At 42.5% G+C, this 27,475-nt stretch overlaps 1 protein-coding gene across 2 annotated transcripts; it reads left to right on the plus strand.

Annotated features, from left to right (window-relative positions):
* Positions 1-1,400: 1,400 nt before the first annotated feature.
* On the plus strand, positions 1,401-27,475 carry pusl1 (pseudouridine synthase like 1). 2 transcript variants are annotated; one of them, XM_061220357.1, is made up of 8 exons: positions 1,401-1,738; positions 1,880-1,937; positions 7,867-8,054; positions 16,601-16,750; positions 19,400-19,573; positions 26,270-26,324; positions 26,791-26,953; positions 27,350-27,475. In XM_061220357.1, the coding sequence occupies exons 1-8, from the start codon at positions 1,680-1,682 to the stop codon at positions 27,367-27,369; spliced, it is 867 nt and encodes a 288-aa protein (XP_061076341.1). In that variant the 5' UTR covers positions 1,401-1,679; the 3' UTR covers positions 27,370-27,475. The 2 variants fall into 2 exon arrangements, with proteins under 2 accessions (XP_061076341.1, XP_061076340.1); XM_061220356.1 differs by lacking the exon at positions 27,350-27,475 and having other exon boundaries at positions 26,791-27,320.

The following is a 27,475-nucleotide window of genomic DNA, read 5'->3' on the forward strand; positions in this document are numbered from 1 at the left end:
TGAACATTTTAAGTAGGCTATATAAATGTGACAGTGTTTTGTGGAAAAACTAGTGGCAAACCAGTACTTATATAATTCTACAGTAAAGAAGATTATTGAACAAACAAACCACAAGCCTGTTTTGTGAGTAAAGAAATGCAACTGGATTCTTATGAGTTAACTTCTCAGCCTGTGTCCATTGGTCATAATTTTAAACATATACACTCAGTGAGCAAATTATACACAGCATAAATACCTAGCTTCATTAGGTATTTATTAAACATATTTTTTAGACTTATTGGTCTTCTGCTGCTGTAGCCTATCCACTTAGAGGTTTGATGTGTTGTGTGTACAGAGATGCTCTTCTGCATACCACTGTTATAATGCGTGCTTATTTACATTACTGTCACCTTCTTGTCAGCTTTGACCAGTATGGCCCGTCTCCTCTGACGTCTCTCATTAACGAGGCGTTTTTACCCACAGAACTACTGCTGGCTGGATGTTTTTAGTTTTTCACACCATTCCCTACAAACTCTGTTGTGCATGATCCCAAGGGATTGGCAGTTTCTGGGCTACTCAAACCAACCTCTCTGGCACCAACAATCATTCCACGGTGAAAGTCACTTAGATCACATTTCTTCCCCTTTCTTACTTATATTCATATGCATTTGGTTTGTTGGTTTGTTTTATACCAAGCATAGACAAACAATATGCATGCTGAATATATCACATCTAGACATTTGTATTTCATTATTTATTTGTTTCCTCTTGTATGAAGTGACAGGAGTGCTGCAAGCAGTTAACCTTTTATACATACAGCAATCAACAATGGAATACATTTACAGCATGTGAAATTAAAGATTTATGATGAATAATGACAACATGGAAATACAGTCGTGCAAGCAATGACCTTTAACGCCTCTACAGAGCTGTGCATAATCCACAATCCACTTTAATCAGGTCAGGATATTGAGAGTAAGTAGCATGGGACATTTTATTCCAGTCACACTTTATTGTAGAGGGGTATATTTTCTCCTAAAAAAATCTGCGGAATCTACGAAAAAACACATTTCTGAGCTGTTTCTTCGAGAGGATCCCTAACTCGTAGGGAGGCAGGACTGCGCACTCTACTGTCAATCTCCATGACGTCATCAAGCGCACAACTGCCTGACCGATATAGGACCGTGAAAACGCTCTATGTTTACAGTTGCCCGTGTGTTTCATTTACTTGCCAGAAAGTTAATGCACATAGTATTTTACAATTGATCCAACCCTCGAAAAAATAACAGATACGTTTAATATCACCATACACCTATCAATAAAATGTTACCCACTCGCTTGCTTTATGACTTATGATAAAACATTATACAACTTCTATACAGGCATACAATTAGCTCCCATTTGCCCTTCTGCACGTTGTCTGCTCGTCGCATTTCAAATCGGCAGCGTAAAGACAACTAATCGTATCTGTCATTCAGTCCCAATTATATTATGTGAATTTATAAAATCTTCCGATTTTGGAAATATCTTATCTGTTTCACGTCCAGGGCAGGTAGTTCGAAGTAAATTAGGGTTTTTGGCGTTATTTGCCAAGTGCTGATTCCTGGTCTTGGGTTCTCTGAGTCTGAGCTAATGATCAGTCGATGTATTAGAATCTCACAGTAACAATTGCAAAAAGTGATTTTAACTTTGAAAACGCGATGGAGAACTGCAGAGCTCGATATCTGATATTTTTCCAGTACCTTGGTACGAAATACAGGTTTGTCTGGAATTAGTTTCGTATGCTTTTTCTGTCAGATGCATTTCACTGAAATTAATACTGAACTGAAACAATATTATAACTATCTTGAATGCATCCACTCCAATAAGTTTCACATTTAACGGGTTCTTCCTTCCATAGTGGCGTGATGAAGACCCCTCCCCACCAGCCTGGGCTAGGGGTTCAGAACTATTTGGAGGTAAGTGGAGCAAACTTGTTAGGTGATCTGTAAAGATTAATTTTTTTACAACAAGCTAACTGCTCAAAACAAATACTACATATAATAATAATAATAATAATAATAATAATAATAATAATAATAATAATAATAATAGGTTGTACTCTAGTAAGTTAGTACTGGGAAAACAAAGTTGCTGCTGGAAGATGTTTTGGTGGGGCCTTGAATAGAGCCTGCACAGTAAGACTCACAGTAAAGGATGGGGCATTTCCTCTTTCAGTTTTTCATTTTAATTTTATAATAATGTTTTTGCAGGTATGGTAAGAGTGAACGCATGTGTAGAATAAATGCCATTGCTAGGGTCAAGTGACAGTCTATACAGTACCTTTGAAAATATGCTGTATAAATTACCCGAATGCATTTTCCCACACTTTACCCTCTCTTATAAAACTCCAGTGTATCTTTCAAAAAGTACCTCCAGTGGTCAAAGTGATATCAAAGTATCACTTCAATATATCAGTGGCGGCACGGATGGTGCAGTGGGTAGCACTGCCGCCTCACAGCAAGGAGGTCCTGGGTTCGAATTCCGGTCGGCCGGGGCCTCTCTGTGTGGAGTTTGCATGTTCTCCCCGTGTTACTCCGGTTTCCTCCCACAGTGCAAAGACATGCAGGTTAGGCTGATTGGAGAGTCTAAATTGCCCGTAGGTATGAGTGTATGAGTGTGTGAGTGAATGGTGTGTGTGCCCTGCGATGGACTGGCGACCTGTCCAGGGTGTATTCCTGCCTTTCGCCCAATGTATGCTGGGATAGGCTCCAGCCCCCCTGTGACCCTGTTCAGGATAAATGGGTTAGGATAATGAATGAATGAATGAATGAACTTCAATATATCAATCTTAATTGGTATGCTTAATCTGGTAGATACATACATACATGAAAATAAGATGGAAACAATAGAATAGCAAATGCAAAGAAGTTAGGAAAGGAGACTTAAGCATACATATAAATAGCATGTATAAATATCTTTAAGTTCTTCATTTTTATTAGGGGCGGCACGGATGGTGCAGTGGGTAGCACTGCCGCCTCACAGCAAGGAGGTCCTGGGTTCGAATCCCCGTTGGCCGGGGCCTCTCTGTGCGGAGTTTGCATGTTCTCCCCGTGTCTGCGTGGGTTTCCTCCGGGTACTCCGGTTTCCTCCCACAGTCCAAAGACATGCAGGTTAGGCTGATTGGAGAGTCTAAATTGCCCATAGGTATGAGTGTGTGAGTGAATGGTGTGTGTGCCCTGTGATGGACTGGCGACCTGTCCAGGGTGTATTCCTGCCTTTCGCCCAATGTATGCTGGGATAGGCTCCAGCCCCCCTGTGACCCTGTTCAGGATAAGCGGGTTCAGATAATGGATGGATGGATTTTTATTAGGTTGAAGATCATTTAAAAAGTGTCCATTCCAGGGGGAGGGGTGTCCTTGTTTATCATACGTTCTGTCATAAATTGATATGTCAGTTTGTAGAAAATATATGCTGTGTATAATTTGCCATTTGGTCTTGATTTTAAACTGTGGGAAATAACTCCTTCAAGTCAGGCATTGTTTGTGGGCCTTAGAACGAATGGCATGTTGTATGTCAGCAAACCAATAGAATGCAACCTTATTCATGTTTATAAAAAAATCTATGTTATTTTTGCGTGAGTGATTATATTTTACGGTCAGCCTCTGGAACCAGCCTCACATTGTGTGTCATGAAGTAGACACGCAATATCAAATATGGTCTCCGCTAGGTTTCGACAGCTGTACGCACATACTGTAAGACAACTGAGCAAGTTTTACGATGATACTGAATCTTTCAGTCATGAAGTCGGCTATTGATTTGCCCCACCATTCAATTGTTATTGCTTGAAAATTGAATTGTTCGGAATGTTCTAGAATGAGGACTGTTCTGTTTTTTGTGTGGTGTGGAATCGCTGTCAAATGCATATGCATTAGCTCTATTGTGGTTCATCAAGGCCTTTAGTGTATAGAGTTACTGGAACATGTCTGGAAGCATATTGAGAAGGATCCAGCACCTTTGTTGACTTTGGAAGAAATATTGCGCCTTAACAAACCTTAAAGCTTGACTCTGGGCCCAATGAGCTGACAAAACAAAAAATTTTGGTAAGGCTTACAAGTAATATTAGTAGAATTTATTAGTGCTTCGCAGTCACAGACTGAAATCACACACCAGTTTACATCCATCGTTTCATCATATAAATAAACTATTTCACCAATAATATACTATATATTCAGTGTGGTCCAAAAGTCTGGGACCACATTGAAAATCTGGGATGTAATTTTCATGTAATCTTGGAAATAAGTAGAAAGTTTATACTGATAATATAATTTGTATAATAAAGTGTGGATTTAATTAGAAAGTAATGTAAAATAGAAGCATTTTCAGTAGTGGTCACAGACTTTGGACCAATGGAGTAAGCCAATTTCACTTGTCAAGCAAAATGTCTTAAAACAAGCTACTGTTTTCTATTTGAGATAAAAGATTCACATTACCAGACTGAAAATACTTTTTTTTGTAGTGCAGAAATCCACCAATAGCCCAGTTGCCCATTTGAGCAGCTCAGCTCGTGGGCAGGGGCATTTAACCCTGGTATTTCCTTGCCTGCCACAGGACATTCTTTCTGTATCAAAGCCAGACCCTCTGTCACATGAAAGGGGCCTTTTCTCCAGACGTTTGGGAGGCTGTCACAGAGCCGGAGTCGCACCGTGAGGCCGTTGCTGCCCTTCCAGGCCTCTGTGTTTACTTAATGGATTAAACCCAACCTCCATTCGGATTTAAAACCCGTGGTCGTCCTTGCAAAATAACGATGGCAAAGCGAGTGTTGTGGCTTTTTCAATGTGGCCCCAGTCAGCTCTCCTCACACAAGTCTGATCTTGGCTGTAGTTACGATGTGGGCTTCACTCGTACGGCACTTTGTTCTCTCGCTTGTCAGTTTCTACTGTTGTGGTCCAATGGTGATTTGTTTAAGATGTGTTTTTGACAGGGTCATTTGGAAACAGTGTTTTTCAGGGTTCCTTTAATATAGGCTAGATAAAAGTATGAGGTCATTTAGTTCAATTTTAAGGAATGAATGTGTAAAGTTTGTAGCAAAACAGTGCAGGCAGCACTTTGAGAATTCTCTAGCCAAAGGCTACTCAAGTCTGGCCCTTGAGTAGTGCTGAAAGTTAATTGATTGATTGATTAGTGTCACTGATTGATGACTCTCCTCATGCCCTAGGTGCAAATCAGGCTGTTTGGAGAGGAAGAATGTGAGCCAGAAATACTCAGTTGAAAACCACAACAAAAAGCTCTCCATTATTCAACACACAGTGGAACAAAAGGAAGGGACGCTTCAGTCATTTTCTTGCCCTGGACATCTTGTACTGTGATAGAATGGAAATTATTCCTCTGTGGAGGTTTTGGGTCCCTGGATGCTGACAGATTGGTGTGTAGAGGAGCATGAAGTCATAATTGTCAAAGTCACTGTCAGCTGTGTCAGCCCCCTTAATGAGAGCCAGCAGTAGCCAAATCATATAAAAAAACAAAACAAGAGGCAATAAGGACAAATCAGCACGTTCCTCTTTTTCATTTAGCACCCTTTAAGGTGTAAGAATATGTGTTTGAATGTTCTTAAATGAAACATTCTAATCTAGATGTAACAGCCACTGCTGGTAATTGAATGCAACAGAGTTCTTGATCAGTTCTTGTTTTTCCATTCAGCAAAAATTGCTTAATGGTATCTACATTACCTTGAGTGTGTTCTGTGCATTATAGGTCATATAGAACATTGAGGAATTTATTATTCAGCTATCCTTTATTTAGCTAGGAAAAAACACTGACACTGACATTGACATTGCTTCTTCCGGGGGGGGGGGGGGGGGGGGGTGGTCACCTGACATTAATACAAACTGTCCTGCAGCCATCTTCCCCTCACTCCCAAGTTCTAATGAAAACCATCTCTTGTTTCACGTGCATCATACTTGCAGAACTTTGATGGACATGGACATCATTCCAGATCTCCTACCAATAGTTAATGGAATTAAATAAAAAAAACAAATCCATGCGTTATCGATGAAAAAAGTCTTACATCAGTCAACAGCGATGAGATTGACCCTTCAGTGAGACTGTGTTCAGCTGTACAGTAATTGTGGAACGTCTTTGTAAAACACATGAAAGGACAAGCCAGTAGGAGACAGTACTAAGCTTAAATAAATAACCTGCTGTTCTAATGTGAATTCAAAAAGCCGATGAAATAATTACCCACATAACTTATTTATAACTGTTTAAATTATAATGAACAACATGATTTTTCAGTTCCTCGTGTAGGTATAGGCCTACATTTCTTCCTCTCAGGTTTGAGCAGGGTAAAAAAAGAGAAAAGTCAATGTAACAAAATTATCTGTTCATCATCTGGAGAATTCATTCACATTATTAACTTTTAAGTTTTTTCCTGTCTTTCAAACAGTCAAATAGTGTGCTGACTAAAGGCTTAGGTAAGTAGGCATTATCAACTTTTTAGTGCAACTGCTCATGCACTAACGCAGCTTATTAAGATGAGTGAGCTATAACTGTCATTCACATTTCCTTGACTATAACCTGTCAGCACTTGCATAAACAAAGAAGGAATTGTGTATATGGCTGTAATGAAATTAATTTGCAGAGCGTAAATAAATTCTTATCCAAATATTGCACACGTCTGTGTACTGAAGCAACAACAATTGTTTTGCAATATCCTAAGACCTAGAAGAGCAACAAAACTAGACCGTACATTGTAGTTTTTCTTGGTCAGTCCGTAAAACGCTGTAAATTGAATGTCATCAAAGGTGAGGTTAAAATGTGGGCTTCAATCTGTCGGTGATTAGACACTTGGAATGCACCAGGGTGTCCTCACTGTACTCCATGTGCTGCATTAATCCTGGGGGTGTCAACAGCTGGTGTTCCAGCATGTTCTACACATTCTGAAGTGTTATCTACGATGGAGTGGAATGCGTTTACGCAAGTCCATACCTCTTTGTGGATTGTGTCACTCTGAATGCAGGAGATATTATCTGATTCTAGTACAGAAGATGTATAATGGATTTTCTTTTTGGGTAATTATATTTTTGACTGTATAGGAGTTTTCACTTCCTGACAGTTACTGTGGGAATGTATGAACGAAGGCTTTGAAAGTGACTTTGAAAAGTAGGTTTAATTACTAGTTTTAAAAACGACTTAAAGAGAGGAACGGGGACATGGGTTGTGTCCCCATTTCTCTGTGAATACTGAAAATAATTACTCAATCCCTGTAGTCCATTACTGTCGGATGCATACAACTTTGTAAGATAATTGGCTGACAAGCATTTGCCACATTTTTGTTCATGGAGTGAATGTTGGCTGCTCCATTTGGCACTACAGCACATTTAACCCTTTAAAGTGTATGATCAGAAACATGTGAATAGAATTTTATTTACTGAACTAATGCTGATGTAAAGATCTGTGCTGGTAATTGAAAGCAGTGATGTTCTAAAACACTGACTTTTAGAACTTAGAATCTTGAAAACGTTCCAGAAAACATCTTCTTCAAAGGGTTAGACTTGTGCTCCCCAGGGCAGGTCTGAGAGAGTTCTGGAAGCCAGAAAACCTGAGATCCTCACATACAGCATATCTCACTTCTAACCTGTCCTTTTGGAAAGTTTTCTTGCAGAATTGCAATAATCTGTTAGGGGTGTGGTTCAAGAAGGACCTGGGCAAGTTTAAAGCTCTTTATTGTTTCTTCAAAAACAAACCATTTTAATTGGATCTTAGGCCCCAAAGCAGGAGTTTGAGTTAATTTTGGTTCAGTGCTGCGCTACTGTTAGTGGAGTAATTTCATTGTAAAGTCATTTGTAATACACTTGTGTTTGTCTTCAGTCTGACTGTGTTATGTTATTGTCTCTGTTTGAATGATAGAAAGCGTTGCAGAAACTGAAACCAGAGAACGAGGCGTGCGTGTACATCTCCAGCAGGACTGACACAGGGGTGCACGCGCTCTGTAACTCCGCACACCTGGACCTCCAGCGTCGCTCCGGCATGCCCCCCTTCACCGGGGAGGTCCTGGCCCAGGCACTCAACTTCAACCTGAAGCCTGAGCCCATCAGGTCAGCTCCCCTGATAACAGGGAACGTCTCCAGCAGGCCCACCCAAACTACAACTCACTAAACCCCCCTATGTAAGGCACTCATCCACCACCTGACACCTGAGCCCATCAGTTGAGCTTCCACTGATAACAGAGACATCAGCAGTCCCAACACTAAACATCCCCCGATATAAGGCCTCAATGTTGTTATAGCCAGATATACACATTTCCCTTATATTGTACATACGTTTATACATGTATGTATTTAGTAATGTGTGGTCAACTAAACACATTTTTTTGATAGTGAAGAGTTATTAACACTTATTGTATCTTTTAAATAACCAGTTTTTTCTTGCTCTAAAAAATAGAACCTGAAATTAATTTCAATTAGTTTTTCTTCTTTTTTTGTGTTGGGGAGAGGGGATTCTAATGGGAGCTTGCTGTGGTAATAAGCAGTATGAGTCTGCTTGGTAGGAGTGGTTGCTGGGTAATTATGGAGTTTAAGCCTGCCTAAGAGAAGTGCTTGCTGGGACACATGCAGGCTGCAGCAGTGAGTGGGAGCAGCCGATGAGAGAGTCACGACCCGCCTCTGCTCTGGCCCTGTGCGGGTGCACTCCACCTCACCAGGCAGATCTAATGGAGCTGCAGTTTGAAATCTCAGGCACAGACTCAACAGCGCTCTCATCACGATGCAGATTATAATCTATCACTCTTATGATTGCAGACTTGTCTTTCAGAAAGAATGATTTTTTTGCAATTCCTTGAGTATTTTGACAGTAGTATGAAGAATATCAGACCCCCTCCAATGACCTTGTAGTTTTTGCAAGTCTAGGAATGACCTGTGTTTTTGATCACAGGTTTATTTTCAGTTTTAACAAGCTGTCCTCTCAACAATCTGAAAATAGCGCTGTTTTGTTCTTGCTGCCACTTGAGTGTTCCTGTGAAAGAAAGCCAGCAGACAGTGAGAAGCACTGCGATCTGTTCTAGTCTCCAGTGAAATATGACCTTGTAAGGTCACACGCTCAAGGATTTGCCCCCCTCTGTGCAGAGTAGACTCTGTCAAGTTGGCGAGTTGCAGGTGTTACAGTAAATTAATTCCCAAAGTCCATCTCATGTAATGGCTAATGATGTGATAAATTATGTATTATTTCTCGGGAATTGAGAAGCCGTGTCCATGTATTTCCTGTCTCTAATGGATTTGTTTAGACTTTTAAAAAAGCCCTGGTGATATTATTACCTTCCTGCTTTCTCCTAGTGCATCCATTTCTCTCTGGAGGCCCAGAATAGCACTTTTTGTTTCGGTCTCAGGAAAACAGTAGGAAGGGAGGGAGGATTGTCCTTACTGCAGGCTTTGCTAAAATGACCTTGCTGGTTTTGTATCACACTCTGAAACAGTGGATACCTGAACAAGAGTGACGCTACTCATCATTAGCTGGCTGCTGCCCTCGTACTGTATTGACCTGGGCCCTGGCATCTTGGCTTCTGATACTGCCTCAGCTGTCCGGACAGCTTGTGAAGTCTTTGTTTCACCCGAAGGCTTTGCTAATTATAGTTTGGCCAGCATTTTACAGCCTGGTGATTCAGAAGTCGCTTGTAGGAACATTTTCGGCATCTGGATTCTGTGCATTGCAAAACCACAGAGCCATTGTCTTATGGCAGAACAGAGGGGGATCTTTGGATTATACAGCTTTGTCCAAGTAGTCTTCACCATATTTCACCTCATGAGATAATGTATTTTGGAATTGCTCCGATTTTCCCATCAAGATTCTGCACAGTAAGGCAAAAAAAACTGTTAAACTTCACACTTAATGACCACAGACATTGGTTGCAGTAAAAAAGGCTGCAGCTCGCTAAAGTGGCACCCAGTGGTCTAAAAGCGTAAACCCACGGCATTGGTTGCACTTAGTTTGTCTACAGGGAGTTGCTAATGAGGGCAATGAACCAGGAATGAAGGCCCATTTTGTGAGACTCTTTTAGATCATTGGTGTTTGGCGTCCCTTCAGCTTGTTAGAGTTAAACTGGACAATAAAGGAGCACCTGGGATGACTTACCTTATTAGTAGCTTACATTACATCCTCAACATTTAATATGGAAATCTCATTGAAGTGGTTGGAACAAACAGATACTTTTATTGGGTGCCATTTTCCCCTAGGTATACCTCTGGTGCCTTTTAACGGCATCTGAAATGGCAGTTTATTATACTTCTCTATGGATCACTACACAGTAACCTTATATATTTTTTGTCCAGGCAATTTAGATCGGGATTATTTGTTCAGACAGTATTGCTGAAAAAGGACAATGAATTTCCCTTTGCGGTCGATCTGGGAATGTCGTTCATGGAAAAACGCCAAGCCTTTGTTGCCAGTGACTTTAAGAGCAGAACATTAAAACAAGGCAATGGGGGAAGAGAAATGGGAATTATATAGCCAGAACATTCAACGCAGGCGACTCCATTAACCCAATATTCACTTCCATGAGTTAAAGTCACAATGAGTAATGCTTAAGAAACAGTTAGGCTAAGCTATAATTCGTGTGTATTTTATATAAAGCAGCAGCAGACATTTTGTTTAATCAAACTGCTGCAGCCGACTTTGATGGGAGTCCCCCTGTGACAGACACAAGTCTTTTGAGTCTTTAGTTTGATTTACCCTTTAAGTCAGTAGTCATTACTGGGAACCTCCAACGACTGAAAAAAAAAAAAGTCAAACTATTTCTTTGCGCAGGAGCATAGGTTGTTGAATCGATGCTGTCACGGTTACAGCAGGGTGCAGGAATAGGGGGACAGGATGGGTGCAGAGGCACCTCCACATGCTGAAGAAACTGGCACTTCTGCTTGTCACGTCCCCTCTCAAAAGCAGCTGCACCACCTCTCCTCTCCAGCCTGGCAGCATCTCTTACATAAGCTTCTGCTGATGTGCTGAGCGCCTAATTTTAGATCATTCACACCCAGGCTTTCTCTCTCCCACCTCCCTGCTCCCTCGCTCCCTCTCTCCTTCCTTCTCTGAGATCAAAGACGTTGTCACCCTTTTTTTAGAGGGCTCATTTTTGGAAGTGGTTGAGTCAGCAGCAGGCTGAATTGGCAATGAGGACAGGAGAAGGAAGGAGGGAGGGAGGGAGGGAGAGAGTGAGAAAGAGAAGAGAGATTCTGCCTGTTGGAGCATCAGTCAGGAAAGGCTCTGGTACTGCAGAGATCTTTGGACAGTCAGTGGCCTCCAGTGGGGAGTTACCTGGGGCTGGGTGGATGGTGTGAAACATACAGGCCCATATAATACTAAGGTGCAGAACTGGACCACAGAAACCTGTTGAGACACAGCTTGTAGCTGCAAGCAGGACTGAGGTCCTTTTGTTCACTGTGTAAAAACAGTCAATCCTTTTACCTACTTAAAATTACCCATGAAATATGAACCTTATATTATGTAGTGGTTGACTGATATTTTTTATTATTTGGTTTCATGCAAACAGTTCTGGTAAACACAAATTGTAAAAAAAAAGAGTAACATTTCAGTAAGATGAAATATAAAACGTGAATAATGTTTATTTTCAATAATCTGACTTTATTAGTTGAAATGATCAGAAATGCTTGGTAGATTCACGATGGACACTGCTCCACAGTACTGATTGTATTTAGTCCTTTGGAGCTACATATATACAGTTAAGTATATGCTTTTTACCAAAGCCTGAGAACTGATGGCTGTGATAGGATTGGTAGCTTAAACAATCATCTCTTTTACTCGACAGCCTTTTCACGCAGATCATAGGAGCTTGCCTCCATTAATTGGAAGGATAGCTGCCAATGGTCACTCAACTGCTGTAATAATCCCGTTTTCAAAGCTCCTGGTGATGAAATGGCTTTTGAGGTTAAAGGATAGGTTAATGTCACTCGATGCAATTATTTTATTGGCAATTAACATTTAACATTTAAGAGTAAAACATTTAAGATGTGAACAACCTATTTGGTATCTTTCAACACAGTGGAAATACACAGTGAACAAATGCCAATAATGCAATGTAATGTAACAAGCATTGTGCTGCAATTGTAAAAGTTCATAATTGTCTGAAATGTGGATATCAGCCAATTCCCGAATCCCTACCATATGAAGTGTGAACACAGATGGGGGTGCAGTGGGGAGATCACAGCCCCCAGTTAGCGCCTCTTTCCTGTCGCCACAGGCAGGTTACCATGCGTGTGAGAGTAAGTTTGGCGGTAAGGGGAGGCAGAAGGCCGTGGCTGGGATTTGGGGGAGCAGCAATGGGCCCCGTTATGGCAGATGCAGGCTCTGCTGTGACTCGGTGTCGAGGTTCGGGTCTCTGGGAGAATGACCTACTTTAGACCCCCCCCCCCAACTCCGACAGCGTTAGCGCTTTGCGGCGTCGCTACACTCAGCACAGCATGTAACATTATTCTTTCTGACTGCAGATACACGGCCAGACAAATGCACATTCTGGAAGTATTTTACTGCCAATATTATATTATGCATGTGTCCCACTGTTCTCGTGCTTCATAATTTATCTTCCATAAGGCTGACTACACAGCTGGGGCTTTGAAACTCCCAATTCCTTTACGACTCTCTTCTGCTGTTCCTAAAGTAATTGTGCAGCAGAATGAAAAGATGCGGCAAAACTGGCCTAATTTGTCAGTTAATTACAAGAGCAGTTATATACTATACTGGTGGTGCAAGAGCGATGTTGTATGTTTGCTGGGCAAGAATCTTTTTTTTTTTTTGCCTGGGTACCACCTCTTCTTGCTGCAAAAATGATGGCGGCTAATCAAATCTTAGCCATGATAAATATTAAATCAGTCGATCATGTCCCAACGTGACAAATCAGTGCCAAAGGTGCTGGATGTCACCATTGTGCATCCTCAAGATTTTTGAAGTATTAAAATTGGCCTGGGGTCATGGCAACGTAATAGTATTGTATATGATACTATATTACAATAAATATGTATGACAGATATTTATTATAGTAAACATTTTTATGTATGCTATGCCTTTTAAATATTTTTTTTACAGCTCATGCATAACTGTGCACAATATGTGTACAGTAATCAGATGGATATCATAATATTATCCAAAATCTTAAATATGTACAGTATGCTATATTTAAAATGCAGCATGTGCAGTAGCCTATATAAAATGCTAGAATGCCCTGCGTTCTGTGTACCTTTGAACAGATGCTTTTAGGTACATTGCAGCAAAGAGATTTTATGTGTAACTTCATGCATGAGGTGACTTGGTAGCTTTCCAAAGATAATTACCCATCACTAGCAGTGCCTGGGCTGCCTTGTTGTTTTTAGCATACAGAGAAAGGCTAATTCAGCTCACTAAAGTACTAATGAGACATAGCTATACCACTTGGCCAGTTGTCATAAATGCACACCTACTTTTCACCTTCACTGTGCTTTTCACATTTACTCGCATTTAAATAAAAATCTATAATATTGCAAGAATAATGTTTGTGCTGTTCCAACATAAATTTGTCCTCAACAAATGTATGCAGTCAGAAAGTTGATTCAAGTATTGACTTTATCATTTTAACACAGATTATTGCTCTAATAAGCATTTCTCCCGAATCAAAGAGATTAGCAGTAAGCCCTTTCTAGAATCACAGGACCTGAACACCAAGTGACTCACTGTGTTTTCCAATGTTCTTGTCTATAATTAGACTCTTTTAATTGAAAGCAAAGTTAAATAAAAAAAGTGTCAATTTTCTCTATAAAAAAACCTGCTCTGCTTTCATACCAAAGGCCAGAAGTCTGAAAGCCACCTCTGCCTTGTTTTCCCTCAGTGGAAATATGCTGGAAGCACTTAGAATACATGCCAATGTGCCTGATGTTTTATTCAGCGTCCCGAGTTAGCGCTTATTACCTAAGCTAGTGAATCTTTCAGGAAGAACGAGAGCATTCAGAGAGTGTCAGTTGATGCTCCTCCTTTCTCCGTATATGGAGAGCCAGCTGTGGCATTCAGCTCGGCCTGTACCTCTGAGGGCCTACAGTGTCTGAGGGGCCACAGTGTCTGAAGGCCCACAGTGTCTGAGGGGCCACAGTGTCTAAGGGCCCACAGTGTCTAAGGGCCCACAGTGTCTAAGGGCCCACAGTGTCTGAGGGCCCACAGTGTCTGAGGGGCAGCAGTGTCTGAGGGCCACAGTGTCTGAGGGGCCACAGTGTCTAAGGGCCCACAGTGTCTGAGGGCCACAGTGTCTGAGGGGCAGCAGTGTCTGAGGGCCACAGTGTCTGAGGGGCTACAGTGTCTGAGGGGCTACAGTGTCTGAGGGCCACAGTGTCTGAGGGGCAGCAGTGTCTGAGGGCCACAGTGTCTGAGGGGCAGCAGTGTCTGAGGGCCACAGTGTCTGAGGGGCAGCAGTGTCTGAGGGCCACAGTGTCTGAGGGGCTACAGTGTCTGAGGGGCCACAGTGTCTGAGGGCCCACAGTGTCTGAGGGGCAGCAGTGTCTGAGGGGCCACAGTGTCTGAGGGGCTACAGTGTCTGAGGGGCCACAGTGCCTACAGGCCCTGAATCACAAAAAGGATGAGAAACCGTTTAACCAAGCTCTGCAAGGGACAGAATTATTTTGTTTTGTTAAGGGTGCACAACATTTCATATGCAATTAAATTTGAGTCAACCTTATAGTTTTGTGTGTTTGGTTTTCTCACAAGGGTTCCAATCACCAGTAGGCACAGCAATTCAATGCAGACCGCAATGCTGGTTAAACTCAGTTCTGTCTGTAATTACGATGAACCTATCTCCCTGTCAAAGCTAAAATGTGTCGATACGTGCCAAACTCAGTGTATTGACTGAGTTTCTTATTAGTCGTATGAGGAAGTTCCATTCATTACAATATTGGTCTCTTTATATTAGATACACTAATCTATCTAAGTATATTAGAACACTTTCCCAAATCTGTCATTCCATATTATAGAGTGGATTATGTTGTTAAATTGTATTAGTCTCTGTGTGGGTCCATCTATTATGGCATCAGCATGCTATCATGTCTTGATGTAGGACTGCGAGTAATGAGGTTATCCTGTGGGGGGTTTGAAGGACCAGATGAAGCCATAGTCTGTCCCATTTGAAACCTCATCAGGATAATGGTGCATCAATATCTAAAGTAGCTGAAGGACATGCAACTGGGATTACCTAATTGGCTGGAGAAACAGAGAAGACATTCATTTCTCTGGAAGGGAAAAAAAAACCCTGAGGTGGAAGATCCAGGTTCAGAATGTAAAAATCCTCCCCAGTATTTTGACCCACTCACCTGGATTTGCTAATTAGTATAAAACTTCAGCCAGGATGGTGGTAGAACTAATGAGTGAAATCAGCAGGCTGAGTTCACGGGTGGAAGAAACACATGGCAGGACTTTCACTTTCTGACCCCTGGACCTCTGATGAAAACGGAGACAGATTTGGGTTGAGGGGCAAATTTAGTCTCAGAGCTAATTACAAAGTGCCTCAGCATGAATTAACAATGACACCCAGCCAATTATGCAGGGCCTCCTGGATGTCAGTTTCAAGAACTGCAAAAATTAAACATTTACCAGGGAAGGGACACTGCGTGATTACAGGGATTCCTCTTGCTTTTAAAAGGCAGCTGCTTATGTTTGATTTAAATGAGTATGATCTGAGTTAAATATTACTATTGCTATGATACAATTACAGCCATTAAGCACAAAGCTGCATGTTAAAAAGCTGTAGACAGATTATCACATCTTTGGAGGCATCTTAAAAAGCTCTGGCCTTATTGTTGTGCTAATTGTGTTAGCATTAACTTAATTACTTTAAGGCAGTGTTTCCCAACCCCGTTCCTGGAGATCTACCGTCCTGTACGTTTTTATTTCAACCACACCTGGCACACCTGATTCTACTAATTAGCAGCTCAACAAGATCTAGCTCTAGCTGTTGAATGAGGTGTGCTTTGTTAGGTTTGGAGTGAGAAAACCTACAGGACAGTAGATCTCCAGGAATAGGGTTGGGATCCACTCACAGTGACACCCAGACCCCTTTAGCCTCTGATTGGGCCTTCCTCTCAGAGCACAGAAACTAAACCTTTGAACCCACAGTGCTGTTTTAGTCTCTGGTGCCTACTTTAGAAAGCTGCTGCTGTTCTGTGGAGATGGAAGGTCCTTACAGTTTGTGTCACACTCAGAACCGCAAGCCCTGTCTGTGCTTTAATAGTGCTTTTAACAGATCCATCCACCCGGCCTCAGCCCTTCCCCTCATTTCTAGCTTTTCTATTTAGCTATTTGTATCTAGCTGGACATAAAGGACTGTCCAACAAGAATGCTGAATGAAGTAAATTGATTAAAATATCAAACAAATCTTATAGTTGCTTTCAACATATATGCCAATATGTTGCTTGTCACCACAGGCACTGTATTGTTCTTGACTTTAATGTATTTTTATATAGTATTTCTCACTGCAAAAACAAGATTTTAACCTCGATAGTGTTTTTATCCTGGATAGTTAAAGACTAAAATGTTTTAGAGTGAGAGTTGTGCTTTATACGCATTGGTAGTTAATATGATTTCATGATGTAATGTTTTGTGTGTTTGTGAATTTCCATGCTCATTCCAGCGTCATTGGGGCCTACCGTGTAGCTGACACGTTCCACGCCCGTTTCCGGGCCTCGGCGAGAACGTACACCTACCGCCTGCTGACTGGCCTGAGCCATCAGAGACAATTTCCTCTGGTGGAGAGGGACCTGTGCTGGGCCTTACAAAACACGTGAGTCCCCCGTCCAGCCAATCGCCGTGCACCACATAGGCCACAGGCCTGCTGAAGGTTTCGAGGGGAGACAGGGAGACATTGCACCCCCAGGGGCAAATCCCAATAGCCAGAAAATATATATTGTCCTCTCCTCCACTTGTCTCCATCTCATATCTGGAAGTATGGGGGCAGGAGATGAGTAGAGGAAAGGTGGATGTATGTTTCTGGTGTTGGGATGAACCCCCGGTATTTTCATGTGAATTTGTTTCCACCCTCGGTTAGAGACCAGGTCAGTGGTGCCCAGTCAGGTGCCACAGAGAGCCGAGACTCTGCTGCCAGAGAGGAGGGAACTAATTGGTGCAGTCCGCAGGTGTAGTGATTGGTTGGAATGGAACCTCTGTGGCACATGATTGGGCACCACTGGACGAGGGTATCCTGAAGTGTGTCTCCCCCGATGTTGAAGTGAAACCTGGCCCATGCCTCAGGCCAGTGAGCCGAGCCGGCCGGTCTCAGCACAGAGTGGCGTGGAAAACACAGTGCGTAACATGAGCAGAGAAACACGGTGAAACGCGCCGCGCTTCATATATACACACAGAAGCTGAGAGGAAAGAAAAACGAGGGTTTAAATCCATTATCTACCATGAAGGGGAAACACAAACGCACAGGAGCAGATCTAAAGCAGCACTGCGCTCTGCTGAAACAGCCACACTGCTTGATAACGGAGATAATACTTTTCTTCCATGATTTAGTCAAAATATAAGTATTAGGCTCATCTCTTAGGGTGGTGCGTGAACGCCCCCCCTCCCTCCCCCCCCCCCCCCCCCCCACACACACACACACACACCACTTCTCTCTGTGGAAAAAGTAGGGCAAGATAAGCTGCAGGCTTATACAACAGTGTAACTACACCCCCGGTACCCTTCCACCCCCAAACATACCGCTCTCTCTTCCTGTCTCTCTCACCCTTTCTCCCCCATTCTCTCTTCTCTCTCTCACTGATAGGTTTTCCTGCAAAACAAAGCAGAACCCATTCTTTTCTCAGATTCTCGTCGTTTATATTTCATATTGAGTTTTAAACCTTCAAGTGTTCTGTTAGTAGTTCATGCTGTTGCTGCCATTGAGAGAGTAAATGCTCATCTCATTTAAATTTAATTTATTTCCAAAATGATTTACACAAAGGACTTGGATTTATTTATACAGTACGTCTATATTTCACCACAAAGCAAGCTGTCTGCTGCTTCTGTTGATGTTGGATAGCCAAGCACTCCACCCTTTTATACTACAGGTAAAATCAATCTTTAGCCTCTGACCTAAGAGCAGGACCTTATATTTTAATATTCATTATACAATTTATATACATCATGTATTTTGCCAGTGCTATTTAATCAGTGTAAGTACTCCTCCAATATTTGCCCAAAATAATATTCTGGGGGCCGTAGATTGATATGTCGACAGCTTCATATAATTTGCTTGGGTAATTCACTTTTTTATGGCAAGGAACATTTAGAAATAAACTGCTTACCCTCCCTACTTGTCACTTCATATGCATTATTTCAATATTTCACGCATAATTCAACTCCCTTGAAAGGTCAGACATGTCAGTTATATATATCAGGGACTGAAATGACATTGTAGGCATTTCGCTTGAAGAAAAAGGTAATGGAACTGCACTGGTCTGTGTCATGTATGTTATTAATTTTTCACCTCCCAGATAGCTCTCATCTATATTTAAATGCCCATATCTCTGCATCAAATAAAATGTATATAATAATATATAATAATATAATAAAACAATCATGGGAAATACATTCACAGTATATGGGATGGTCTTCTAAAAAACTGTTCTGAGATATCCATTCTCTAATCGTTATGGTAACACTTTATTGAAGTGGGTCTTATATAGCATTTGTTACCTTAATGAATGCTACGTAATGAATCATGAATGAGCACACATGAGTACTATTACTTGCTCATACCAAATGTCATCAGCCATGATATTACATCATTTGTGCTAATTCTCACAAGTTGAGGGATCATTTTGCTTTTAGTTTTTAAGAGGATTTGTAATGCCCATACACTGTACAAGGGATGCGACAATTAATTTGATTGAAAGCCTTTATTGTGGGTGTTTATTCTCTGTTTTGTTTTTACAGGCTCTCAAATTAATGAATCGTTACATACCGTGTACAGTAATTATCAGAAATCAGCAGAATGAGAAAACCATAGGACATAGAAGCCATTGTCTTCTCCCAGTGGGCACCAGTAATGAAAGTCTGCAGTATGGCTTGATTATATTCACAGATGGCCAGATTAGTGCAGGAGACATCGCTACACTCTCCACACTGTGTCTTCCTACTGTACACGCCTGCAGTGTTGTGAAATCAGTGTGCAGTCATTAACAGGGTTTGTAGCTTATGTTGTAGGTTATGGGCAGTCTGTAGCCTAGTGGCTAAGGTACATGCCTGAGGCCTGGATGGTTGGTGGTTCAAGCCCTGGTGCAGCCACAATAAGATCCACACAGCTGTTGGGCCCTTGAGCAAGGCCCTTAACCCTGCATTGTGCCACGTGGGATCATCCCCTGCGGAGTCTAATCAACTCTAAGTGGCTTTGGATGAAAGCATCAGCTAAAAGATGATGTATTTATTGATGTCGGTTGATCTCTGGCAGCGAGCTGAACATCGGGGCCATGCAGGAGGCCATGTCGCTCCTCGTTGGAAACCACGACTTCAGCACGTTCCGCGCACTCAACTCCGACATGCCCTTCAAGAGTCCTGTGAAGACCCTGCAGCACGCTCGACTCGAACCCGGGCCCGAATCCTTCAGCCAGCGCCATTTCAACAGGTAACGTGTCCTCTACTGCTGGCCTGGTTTTTACTGTGAGTGGTATATTTGCCCTTGTCTAATCTTGTCTGAAAAAGGGCCATTGGGGGTTTTTGCTTTAGCCCAGCACTAGGACATCTGATTCCACTGATTAACTAATTGTGGTATTTAATCAAGACATGGAAAAGTAGAATCAGGTGTCTTAGAGCTGAGCTAAAACAAAAATCTGCACCCATACCGGCCCTTTTCAGATTGGACAGCCTTGCTTGCACATGGTCTGACATCACAAATATGTCATTAAGATGTTCTTAATTGAACAATCTAATGCTGAAGTAGCGATCACTACTGGTGATTGAAAGCAGTGGAGTTCTAGAACACTGACCTTTTTTAATTTTAAAAAGCCCTACTCTTCAAAGGATTAATACTGGGCTGGATGCAGTCCCAGGTCAATCTTATTACCTGAAGCCATTGGTTCATCTCCAGCTAATCCCGAGACGGATATCTGTGAAAGTCCTGATTGAAATATGGGATTAGAAAATATGGGATCACCATATTGAGATCACCTGGCTGTACTGTATGTTATTGTCTTTGTTTTCCAAAGGCAGAGGTTGGATAGTAAAGTGTGCTTTGTCACAGAAGATTAAATTTGTGGAATTAATCTAGCTCTATCTGATAGTAACTCCATCACATTAATCTAGTTCCAATATGTAGCAACCAGATCGCTCCCTCACTCACAAGACCACCGTGGCCCTACTTAACTGAGTGGCAATGTGAGAATGGTGTCTGATCCTCTTGGGTTAGGAGATTTTGAGGATTTTACGCTTGGTGGCTACAGAATACGCACTAGTGCCAGATTCCCACTTTGAGGCATATTAATATTTAAAATGAACACATGCGGTAGAATACAGACAGAGGGGACGGGGGGGTTCAGGCCACATGGTTAAGTGGAGGGGGCTCCATGCTGGTAGAAACAGAGCTCTCCTTTTTGGGACGTGTCTGCCACTGTGACAGAACATCGGGGATGGAACAGGAAGGAAGAAGCTTAGCGGACGCGGCTGCCACGTGCTCCCCAGACGGAATGCGGGGAGTCAGCTGAGTGGTGTTGCTAGGCGACGGCTCGCTGGAGGAAGGGGAGCCCTTTTCCGTAGCGCATCAGTTACAGGGGCCGGACACTGCCTCCTGTCCCTCTGCTCCGCACAAGCTCATTACTGTAGACTGCCCTGGGCTTCAGTCATGCAGAAGAGATCAATACACCCCCAATTCACTCTCTTATCACTGAACCAGCACATGTACATCTCTGATCCAGGTGCAGCACAGTCCCCCCTGACTGCAGTATCTCCAGTGTAAAAGCAGGGGTGTGTATTTTATTCTGTTGGCTAAAATCATATTAGTGTGGGACTGCCTGCCTGCAGACACCCCTATCAGAGAGGAACGGTTGGTAGGGGCAGGGCAAGAGGCATAAAGACTAGAAGCAGTCAAGTACAACAGGAAATGAGGTACTCGGGTTACATTGACCTGTGTCCATTGATGGTTATTTGATGCTAAGCCCTGAATATAGTGTTCTCACAGCAATGAGCTCTTGATAGAACTTCTTCTTTGCTTTCATTCGCAGTAAAATGTTCAGTGTAAAATCAGCTCTTGCAGTGTTCCAGTATGGCCAGAGTGGACTCATATGTTAAATTGATACCGAACATTTTACTTTGTTCATTCATTCAACCAAAAGCTTCATGGTAAAAAGGTGAAGCACATCTGTGGCCTATCCGACCATAATGTGTAATGTGTTTTATAGCTGAATTACCTGCAGTAATATCTCCCTCAGTAATATTAGGCCTCAGATCAGCTGAAGAGGACAGGATGTGAATGCGTCACAGATCCCACCTCACCTAAGAGCTGTTTGCTGTGTGAGGACCAGACCACACCTTGTGTTAATGTTTCATACCTTCTGCTGTAAAAACACTGCTAAAACAGTGCTACTGGCGCATTATTAGTTTCTCAAAGATTTATGTAGCATACTGTGTGTTCTATTCTTGAGCACAGAGTGCTATTTCCTGAGTTATTCTCGTGCTTGTCTATTCCTGACCACTGTGTGCTGTGTTCAGTAATTGTAGAACAGGGGTTACCAACCCTGTTCCTGGAGATCTACCGTCCTGTAGGTTTTCACTCCAACGTTAACAAAGCACACCTCATTCAACAGCTAGAGATCTTGTTGAGCTGATAATTAGTATAGAGTCAGGTGTGCCAAATTAGGGTTAAAATGAAACCCTACTGGATGGTAGATCTCCAGGAAAATGGCTGGTTACTAGTGTTCACTGTGTGTTGTGTTCAGTGATTCTAGTGCATCTTTATTCCTGAGCGCTGTGTGGTGTTCAGTGATTCTAGTGCATCTTTATTCCTGAGCGCTGTGTGGTGTTCAGTGATTCTAGTGCATCTTTATTCCTGAGCACTGTGTTGTGTTCAGTGATTCTAGTGCATCTTTATTCCTGAGCACTGTGTTGTGTTCAGTGATTCTAATGCATCTTTATTCCTGAGCACTGTGTTGTGTTCAGTGATTCTAGTGCATCTTTATTCCTGAGCACTGTGTTGTGTTCAGTGATTCTAGTGCTGGACAAATCATTCCTCAAATGTTCACCGTGCATTAATGGCATCTTGTCATGAATACAGAATGTAAAATGCAGTGGTGCGGGCAGCCGAACGTGTAGTGTACTGTACCGATGTGCCTGTGGCCTGCTGATAGTGCTGTTATATTACGCTGGTGAGGTCATCCTGTCTATCAAGGGGCCTTTTGTCTGTTCAATAAAATGCTGTTAATGACCGGACTGAAGAGCATCGCCGTGCTGTCAGTCAATAAACCCGCTTTCCTCATTCAGAGTGGACTGCAGAGGTAGTCTATCAGTTCTTACAGCTCTCCAGGGAAGCGTCAGCAGGGAGAGTGCATTACTCCTGTCTTCCGAAGTGGCCATCCAAAGCTGTGGGTTTTTACATCCCATAACATGTTTTATTTTAATCTGGAAAACTCTCTCATCTGTCATATGGTATACTTTGAGGGATTAGGTCAATAAGATGCCTGTAATGATACTTAATCCCAAACTTAAAACTATCCTGATTTTTTTTCTTTATTTAGCAGGGTTGCATTCACATTAACCGTCTGGTTGGGCGTGTCCCCACCTAATCCAGCCACCCACAGAATACAGGAATAAGCTGCCCATTTCTTGGTAGAGAATTCCTGCTATTCAGATAGCATTCCGAAGTGCTGGATGCCCGTCAGGAACATGACGGAGCAGGTCAATCCTTTAAGGCTCTCTTGCCGGAATTCCCGGAGCAGAGACGCCTCTTAATTATCGTCATCCGACTCCGGCTAATCCCAAACGGAGCGGGAGCTCTTTTGGGGCGCAGTCGTGCCGCCCGGTAATGGAAGTTAAATAAGGATTAAGCGCAGAACTCAGACCACTTCCGCTCATCCCGAAGGTCACGGCCTTTCAGCTGCTGAGAGAAGTCGGCTTGGAGGAAGCGGTCTGACGCTACCGGCCTTCCCAAAGGCTCCAGTGCAATTACTGCTGCATGTGTTCTGCATGGAGAAGCATTACTGTAGAATAACTGAGAGATGAGTTCATCATGCACAAGCCCGTCCTTGATCTCTTCATCCTCCCTTTAGCCGCTATGCTCATCTGGTTTAGTGTTTTAATAACGCTAGCACAGTATGAAGAGGAAATGTATCTTAGCACAGACTTAGGACTGTTGAAGGCATGTCCAGCTAAAGTGCTCGTTCTCTGCTGAGTGACGCCTATCGTCCAGACTCCACAGCTGACTGTTGGTGAGGATTGGAACAGGGTTCTCTGCTGAGCGACTCCACAGCTGACTGTTGGTGAGGATTGGAACAGGGTTCTCTGCTGAACGACTCCACAGCTGACTGTTGGTGAGGATTGGAACAGGGTTCTCTGCTGAGCGACTCCACAGCTGACTGTTGGTGAGGATTGGAACAGGGGCCCTGTGGTTTTGGGAGGAGGTGTATTCCCTGTTGCATCGGTCAGTAGCGCCTCCTACCTGCAGCAGTTGTGCGGCTCTTGCGGTGGACTGCTGAATGTGACATTGCAGATGACTCCATGTTTTTATGGCTGCATATTTGCCTTGTTGCAAAATGGAGGATGGTTGGTTTTGCACTTGGAATTTCACTTTCTATTTGCACTTGGAGTTTCATTTTCTATGAACCCCAATTCTATGATGCATCATAGTACATTCATGAGCTATAAAAGAGCTACAATACAGCATAAACATAGTTATGAATTCTACAACTATCACAAGGGTAAAACTTTACCCCTATTTCTATTGCATTTTGTACACTTTCATAATGAGATATAATGCATTATAAGGTATAATATGAGTTATAAATACTTGTAATGTATGATGATAGTTTGATGCCAGTGTTAAGACTTTGAGACTGACTAGTGAAAACACACAATATACTCCAGAAAATAGCAAAGCTCACTAAATAAGCCAGGTCTGTGATCAGTGACAATGCAACATCATTTGACAAATAAGTCTGAGTGTGTCCTTGTGTTTCAGTGCCGTGTAAGGCACCTCTGTGCTAACTCAGGTTCTGTCGCTCAGTTAGTCAACATGGAGCTGGAGACATTAAGCACACTCCAGTCTTTAAGCCCGTGTGTAAGGCACCTCTGTGCTAACTCACGTTCTGTCGCTCAGTTAGTCAACATGGAGCTGGAGACATTAAGCACACTCCAGTCTTTAAGCCCGTGTGTAAGGCACCTCTGTGCTAACTCAGGTTCTGTCGCTCAGTTAGTTAACATGGAGCTGGAGACATTAAGCACACTCCAGTCTTTAAGCCCGTGGGTAAGGCGCAAGAGTTCCTCATCCACCCTTCTTTAGAACAGAACGTCTGTTGAAACAAGTCTGTCTTATTGGGGAAAGAGTGTGTCATTTACCCCCCTGCAGCACTGTTTCTCAAAATCTCTTTTTCTTCCAGCAGTGTTCCGCTTTCATGTGCTTTTCACATGTTCAGAGTTGTTTTTCTGTCTAATGTTGGGGCTCTATTACTAGACAGAATTAAACCTGAATTCAAGTACTCTTCTCTTGTGAGCAATTTGTGCGGGGCATTTTAGTGAATTGTTTAATTTTATGGGATGGAAATATAAGCATCTGATAACAGAACATGCCTTGTACTTTCAACCTGCTAAAATTGTGGAGGACAGAATTCATCTTGAAGTAAAATGTGTAATAACATCTGCTTAGTTTGGAGATTCACATCATCCCTTCTTATTGATTTTGCAAGGGTTTTACTGATTAATTTACAGCTGTGATATCAGTTGTGAAGCTCAGCTTCTCTGATTTACTGCGTGGGGTCAGACTGAAGCCCCATTTCTCACTAGTGGGGATTGTAATGGATTGTTATGGAATGCACTAATGAAAATTGAAAGGGGAATACATTTTAAAAGAATAATAAATAATACATTTCTTCCTAGGTCACTTTAAAATGTCTGTGCCCACACACACACACACAGGAAATCAACTTACCTGTTAAATCAGGTCTTTGCTTTTGATGGACGGTGTCATTTTTGCAACTTGGTCTCTTCCTATCAGCTTTAAAATGCGAATGGCCTGTTGTGGATTTCTTAAAGAGAGGCAGTAAGGCCACGATGAATGCCAGTCCCATTTAAACCCGTGTGGATTTGGCACAGAGCAGACATCCAGGATAAGTTATGATAAATACGTCTCTCACAGCCTGGCTCGGAGCATATTTCAGAGGGGCTTTAAATCCCACACGGCAGCTAGAGCGCATTGAGAAAGGCACCTGACGAGAGATCTGCTGGGGCAAGGTTTCCCCCACCATCTGGAATGAGCTCGCAGCTGTTTACAACCTTTAACACAGCACACGTACAGTAGAGACCCGCCATTATGACAATTACCCTCCGCTTCAGGCCTACTCAGCTGTGTGTGTTACTCTGTTGGACCAGACCTGTGGGGCTCTGTCCCTTACACTGCACTGCATTACTGCCAGTTAGCACACACTCTTATCCAGAGCAACCTACATGGCTTTAGCATTAATAACAGTATCCATTTACAGCTGGACATATACTCAAGCAATGCAGGTCAATCCTGCTGAACATTCCAGCTGAAACCAGTCTAAGCTGTGTTTTCGACACTCTACCAGCTTTGACCAGCCACAGGCCAGCCATGACCAGCTAGAAGTGTGGAAAACACAGCTTAAACCAGCTTTGAATCCCAGCTGGTCTTAGTTGGGAAGTACCTTAATGAAGGGCACAATCCCCCCCCCCCCAGTCAGTTCAGTTCCTATGGGAGGCTTCTTCATACATGTGCTGAACATGCCAGTGAGTAAATACATGTACTGTCTGCAATTACTGCCTATGGACGTCATGTCCCAAATGCTGCAGCCATAACCTAAACAGTTATTTAGAGAATGCAAACAAGATGGTGTTTGGGTGATAGGCCTCAAGTGTTACACCCTCCTCCGTAATGTCATACACAATTATAGGATTAGACCCTGCCATGAAAATGCTTCCTTGATTTTAAGTTCTGAAATTGTAACCCAAGCAGTTGCTGGTATTTTTTTATATGCTATTTCCATATATATTTTATATGGAAAAGGAATGGGTTATGATCCACAATCAGAGCCAAAAATGGTTAAACTAAAGATATTAAACTGTTATGATCCCAGTCCATTTCAGCAGTGTTTTGTCATTTCAGGAATCTACAGTTTTGGGAACTCACTTTCAAAAGCCCATCTTTTCTGTACAGACAGGTAAGTAGTAATTTGTTCCTGTTGTTGTCCTTGATGATGTTGTCAATAGTGTTCTTTTAGCAGTGTTGGCATTTGAGTGCCCTCTAGTGGTAAACAAAATCAACTACAGTTTACAGATCTTCCATCCTGTCGGTTTTAGCTCCTATGCTAACAAAGCACATTCAACACTCGATGAGCTGATCATTTAGAGTCAGGTGTGCCAAATTAGGGTTGGAATGAAACCCTACATGATGGAGATCTCCAGGAGTCTGATTGGAGTCTGTATCACAAAGCAGGATTGCTGACTAAGCTGGATAACAGCACTGAGTAAAACCCAGAACAGCTCTTTTTACTTCAGTCCATGTTCCAGATTTGGGAGTGTTCTGGGTTTTTTGGTTTAGTTACCCAGTAACTCAGTAGTCCTGCTCTGTGATACAGGCTCCTGGTATCTTATCCAGTCGTGATATCTTGCTGTGTTCCCCTGCAGGTGCGGAGGATGACTGGGGCGCTGGTGGCCGTGGGCCAGGGCAGGCTGTCCGTCTCCCAGCTGCAGGAGCTCCTGGAGGCCCGGGACTCCCTGGCCTATCCCCAGAACACGTGTGCCCCGCCCACCGGCCTCTTCCTCACCAGCGTGGAGTATGACGAGTCAGGTGCATCAGCGACAGCGTTTACAAACACTGCGATACATGCAACCAGTAACAAATACAATGTTTTATCGGATGCACAGAACACCTTTATAGCCATGACATGGCAGATTTAAAGTAACCCAATTAGACGTAAGCAAGTCATGAGAGAAACATCCATTTTAGGTGTCGGAATCAATGGTAATTACACCTTCTACATTGTGCTGACAGTTTCAAAGTATACCTGCTACATTCTGTTAGCTGTGATGTCAGCATATTCTGGTGACTGAAGAACATGGCTATATACATTGTCATTGCATCATTGTCTAGACATTCAGAAGAAAAACTGAACTGAACCTTTTTTTTTTTTTTAAACAAGCATGGTTTGGATAACCTCAGAGTCCTGTTTCTGCCTTTTTACAGATCTGCTGTTCGACACGTGATTCTGGAAAATGGACATGACACTCCATTCCTCATTCAAGTTCACACTGAAATTATATATATATTCTTTTTTCTTTTTTTTAGATTGCCAATAAAGTTGTACGTTTT

The sequence above is a fragment of the Conger conger genome, chromosome 14 (genome assembly GCF_963514075.1).
Source record: "Conger conger chromosome 14, fConCon1.1, whole genome shotgun sequence".
NCBI classification, from domain to species: domain Eukaryota; kingdom Metazoa; phylum Chordata; class Actinopteri; order Anguilliformes; family Congridae; genus Conger; species Conger conger.

What these genes read in the sequence shown, in the direction of transcription:
- pusl1 (XM_061220356.1), top strand. Translation starts at nt 1,680, where the DNA reads ATGGAGAACTGCAGAGCTCGATATCTGATATTTTTCCAGTACCTTGGT. An exon ending in CTGAAGCCTGAGCCCATCAG is followed by an intron (nt 8,055 to 16,600) that starts GTCAGCTCCCCT and finishes TGCTCATTCCAG; the next exon opens with CGTCATTGGGGCCTACCGTG. An exon ending in TGCTGGGCCTTACAAAACAC is followed by an intron (nt 16,751 to 19,399) that starts GTGAGTCCCCCG and finishes GATCTCTGGCAG; the next exon opens with CGAGCTGAACATCGGGGCCA.